This window comes from Mytilus edulis, chromosome 14, assembly GCF_963676685.1.
Source record: "Mytilus edulis chromosome 14, xbMytEdul2.2, whole genome shotgun sequence".
NCBI classification, from domain to species: domain Eukaryota; kingdom Metazoa; phylum Mollusca; class Bivalvia; order Mytilida; family Mytilidae; genus Mytilus; species Mytilus edulis.
In genome coordinates, this window is record NC_092357.1 from 34,751,454 (window position 1) to 34,757,168 (window position 5,715).

Below are 5,715 nucleotides of genomic sequence, written 5' to 3' on the forward strand. Positions count from 1 at the left end.
AGAATGGCTTTGGGAACAAAATAATTGTACATTTCTTTATTTCTGTGAAAATAATTTAAGTTCATGGATAATCCAGAAATGTCAACGTTTTTATTTCACTGCTATTTACAAAAATGTTCAGGTTCACATACGACATTTTGGAAGCATGCATTTTGGCAAAATTTTCAAAGCCTGTTTGTGAGAAATTGTTTCTTGAAAAATTTTGTAATTTACAACATTTTAGAAGCCCAGCGACGAGTCAAGTTTCATTTTGAATAGAAAGCCAATATGTTCTGTCAAAAATATATTCTAATGTATATAAACAGGTTTGTATTCTTGTTGTCTTACCTACGTATCAAAATCAACTAGAACACACCTGCTAAATCGCGGGCGTTTAGAGCTTGTGAGATTTTGTGCCTGGGGGATTTCAGCCTGAAACAATTTCATAACTGGAGTATTTCAGAAAAGGTGTCAAAATTCATAGGTACTTGGAAACAGTTTAAGCTCCCTTGTTTCCAAAGTCCGTTATTTTTGTCTGTTAAATTCTATTATTTACGTTTCTGTATACTATGAACATACGTATACTCAAGTAAAGTCTATATTATAAATATTAAAGTGTATTTAATTTTCTATTTTAACTATCAATTCAAAGTGTCTTCTCCATGGCCATCACTACTATATTATATAGAGAGTCTCTATATATTATAGTAATATATTTTTTTTTTATAGTATACATGCAGATAAACGCGAAAATAATTGTCCTGTCCCCGTCCGAGAACTTATGAAAATTATCTGTAAGTTAAAACCATGAAAACCGAGGTACAATAGAAGTGGTTCTTACGATCTTAAAACCACGAAATGAACAACGCTCTGATTGGCTTATATATTTATCATTTTTTGTTATCTATCATACGATTGGTTCTCGATGTTAAAACCGGTAATCATGTCTGAATTAAAAGTCCCTTTGATGACGGAAACTCAATGCTATATTATATAGAGAGTCTCTATATATTATAGTAGAATATTGATCACAGTATACATGCAGATAAACGCGAAAATAATTGTCCTTTCCCCATCCGAGTACTTATGAAAATTATGTGTAAGTTATAAGATATGAAAACCAAGATATGGACAACGCTCTGATTGGCTTATTTATTTTTCATTTTTGTTATCTATCATTCGATTGGTTCTCAATGTTTAATCTGGAAGTAATGTCTGACATCAAAGTCGGTTTTATAACGGGAACAATATTCGGACACCTTTATTTTCGTTTTTCTCCAAAAATAACCCAAACTGAATAGTCATAAGAAAGGATGACAAATGCGACTATGCATGGTACCTATGTGACACAGATACATGATGATTAATCTATTGTGGGAGGAAGAGAAGCGACACACAAAATGAGGTCTTCTCGTTTAATAATATAGATATAGGCAGGTCTTCGGTATTAATTATATAGACATATTCATGCAGAATTTTAATATACATTTGCAATTTTATATATTGGTATTATTTTTACATTTAGATATGTTTAATTGTTTTTATGTCTAGTTTTGGTATTTACAGCCTTCGAAATTATTTTGTATTCGTCAGTTTCTTAATTTGACTATCATCATTCAGAGTAAATATTGATCGAAATAGTTAAACAAGTTTGAACAAAAATGTTGATATATACCAAGAAACGAACTTTTAAAATATTTTTGATAATATTTATTTCAAATTAAGATGAACAGTTTTCCGTTTTACAGCACTATGCCTATTGATAGCCGTTGGACTTTTTAATGAGAACTTTGCAGAGGTTACTACATTCAAAGACCACCGACGGGGACTATCTTTCTTTATGTCTATTCCCTGCATAATTATCTATTTACTTGTGCCATTGCTGATATCAGTGTCATATGCATGTAAGTAATGTGTATTCCGTAATGACAAGACAATTGTGTATGACATAAGAAACGAATCTTGGTTTTGTCTGCAACATTTAAGATAATTTTCTCTCATTAGTCATGTCGGAACTTTTAATAGCGGTATTGACGTTAGCCATTCATACACAAAACAATGAAAAGAATACATTGAAACAAAAACGCCAACGCAGTTATTATAAAATTGGAGTTATATGGTATGGTTGCCAATGAAGTTATTTTCCAACAGAGTTTACATAAAGTGGTAGTTAGTAAATTGATTATTGGTATAGAACTTACGCGGACTAATAAATACAAATTACCACTTCATGTAAACTCTGTTGGAGAATTACTTCATTGGCAACCATACCATATAACCTTGTTCCGGACCTTATGAGTATTTGGACCATACGCGTATGGTCATGGCCATACGGGTATAAACTCATATGGTCCGACCGTACGCTTATGATTGGGGTAATTATCACTCTGTTACAGTTTACTTTTAATAATTCTAATCTATTCATATGGTATGATCGTTCACTAAAAAGGTGCTATCATATAGGTAATTTTATTATTACATTATGATTAAAAGATTAGCTAAATAAAAATTAGAAATATCGAATAGTTAATTTTACTTACTTGTCAAAACTATAATAAAAACATTTTATACCGATGGTCATTACCGATTTGTTGTTAGGCGTGATGGTAATATGTCGACTTAAAAAATAAATTCCAAAAATTTCTTCTTAATGAACTGTTACACAAGAAGTCACTGGAAAGTAACATAGTTTATTTATAATAAGTTTTCATGTGCATATGTTGTATTGAAGTCATGTTACGATATTTGAGATCTAGTGCTGCTTTAAAGCACCGTAGACATATCGGAAAGGAAGTAAATGTCACTCAAGCCTAGTACATGCAAGCATGTAATTAGCGATGAAAACTAACTATGGCATCACTATCTTATTTTTACGTAGTGTTTGAAATATAGAATTAATACATTGTCATGTAACCATTATTATTTGTTTAGATAAAGTTTTTGTATTATTGAAATGGTTATAATGCAGTTTGAAAAACCTATATGGTCGATATTCTCATATGGTCCGGCCCGTAAATAACCAAACGAGTATTATACTCATATGGTCTGACCATACGCGTACGGTCGGACCATATAAGTATACGTATATGGTCATAACCATACGCCTATGGTCCAAATACTCATATGGTCCGGACAAACCCCATTATATAAGGAGTGTCAATGTTGAGCAATAATTTAGACAGGAAAGATTTTTATTCAAATGATGAACGTTCGTTTTGTTTTATATAACAAAATTCCAGCAACATCCTCTGAATACTAAAACATTGCTTCAAAGCTTTCCAATCGGACTAAGATAAGTGTATGCTTACAAGGGAGTGTTCTAATTGGAATAGTTGTACGAACGACATCGTATTGAAACTCATATTTTTATACATGTGACTTCAATAACTCTTTAAGTCGCATTTGGTTCAATGTATCCTTTTCGTTTTGTGCATTTACGGCTAGAATCGAATTTGACATAGCACTCATGTGTTACTTGTCATGAGCATTGCAGTCATTTTCACTATTGTTAAGAAAGCACCTACTGTGGATTCCTTTGTTTTCGCAAGTACCAATTGTGCGGATAAAGAAAAACTTGTATGTTCATGAATTTTCATTTCCGTGTTTTTTCTGAGTTCTGCATACAGCCTATAACAGATTTGTCATTCGTTGAACATTTAACTTCGTTGTTAACCTGTACCCACAAAATCCATGGAAATTCGTTTCTAACGAATAACAATGAATCCACAGTATTTCAGTCCGCGTTTACTATTATGTTTGCAGTCCTTACACTGAATTTTTTCAACGGATTCCTGTATGGCGTGTTTTGTTTTTGGTCATGGAATTATCTTTACTTCTTTGACTCATGATTTTGATTGGACCCTCGTTGTCGTCTTAGTTGCTTTGTTTAAGAAAAAAACCAAAACAAATCATATTGTTTTAAATGTTACTTCTGTGTCTCATTATTCTAAATAGAAATAGGAATGTCAACATACGAGTTTATATGTACCTTCCACTTTATTGAAATCAGATTTATTTAACCAGTGAAAGTTTCTTTTATAGTGTTACCTAAATCTCTACAATTAGAATTAAATGGGGTAGTATCATTTTTACGGTAATGATCACTTCATAAACAAAGTATGCTACACAAAAAAAGTAGTATTAACTTTGAATCTTTAGTTTTGTTATGTGAGAAAAAGTTATGAGAAATTTCCAATCTAAAGTTTTATATGCTGGAATAATGAAAGTTTATAGTAACTAATTTATATAAACAAAACTGTATCGCATTTAAAGAATTTAAAATTGAATATGTTGAAGATAAAGGAATAAAAGATAACATGAGAGTGCATGACATGGACAGTCGTAGTAGTAGTTGCTTCTCGCAATCTACTTCATTTGATCGTACTTACGAAGAAAGAGTACCACGTGAAAGTCAACCAATTATTGTAAAAGGTAAGATATATTTTCCGTGTTATTGCCTTTCAGTTTTCTTTAAACGATAACTACTATTTTGAGTGTGTTAGAGAATCCGGTTGGTAAGCGTTTGAGATTTTTTTTGAATTTGTAGGACTAAAATTTATGAAGGGTTCTAGATCTTTGGCAGATTCCTGGAATCCATGGTAAATAAAACGTCATACCATCCAAAATCAGGACCAGAGTTAGTAGCTGGACTAAACATTCAGTAGGTGGTTCTAAAATGTTGCGAGAGTCCCATATTTCCCTACAAGATTGTATGCCGTCATCATGAGGTATGTTGGTATACAATGAGGTGACATCTAAAGTGACAAGGAGGGTTTCCGGAGGAAGAGGGTTCATGGATTCCATTTTACGAAGATAATCTGTAGTGTCTTGAATGTGGGAAGGAAGATTTTCTACATGAGATCTTAAATGAAAATCCACGAATTCCGAGATTTTCTCAGTCGGATGGCCGTTTGCGGATACAATGGGTCTACCAGGGTTGTTAACCTTGTGTATTTTGGGAAGAAGATACAATCGACCAGGCTTGGCATTCTCTGGCTTTAAATAACCAATTGTATCCTCATCTATGTGACCGTCATTGTACATGGTTTGTAACGCAGTGATAATTTTGGAGCTAAACTCGGAAGTAGGGTCATAGTCTAGTTTCTTATAAAATCTCTCATCAGAGAGCTGACGCACTGCTTCCGCGATGTAGTTAGCTTTGCCCATTATCACAACGGCACTGCCCTTGTCTGCTGGTTTTATCACAATATCATCTCGGTTTCTCAGCGATTGTATGGCTTTTTTCTCGTCAGGAGAGGTGTTGTAAAATGACGAGTACTTGTTGCTAGCTAGATGAACAACATCCGATTTGATTTTGTCGATAACATCTTCCAATGTAGCAGATTTACTAGGTTTTGGAATCCATGAACTCTTCTTTTTAAAATGCGGAATTATGATTTCTTCCTCCGAGTCAGACGTGTCGGTGTCTTCCTCATTATCCACCTCTTTATCCTTGTTACCAAAATATTCTTTGATTCTGAAAATAACTACTTTCATTTGGCATATCTTAGTAATCTTTGCGCCGTGTTTGGAAATTTTAAAATTGTATCAGCGTCTGTGGTGTTCGCTTAAATTGTATAAATTCAAGATTTAGAAAAAGTATCTCAGTTTGAATATATTGACATGATTCATTTGACATCGTGCTATTATTGAAGAAGGATATCTGTTATCCGAAATATCTAATATTTGTATATTTTATAGTTATTTAATGGTGATGTTGTACCCTTTTTGACTTGT

At 32.8% G+C, this 5,715-nt stretch overlaps 1 protein-coding gene across 1 annotated transcript; it reads right to left on the reverse strand.

Moving 5' to 3' along the window:
- Positions 1–4,527: 4,527 nt before the first annotated feature.
- On the reverse strand, positions 4,528–5,475 carry LOC139504144 (uncharacterized). The gene has a single exon (XM_071294204.1). It carries the CDS (start codon positions 5,473–5,475, stop codon positions 4,528–4,530), a length of 948 nt encoding a protein of 315 aa, XP_071150305.1.
- Positions 5,476–5,715: the final 240 nt, after the last annotated feature.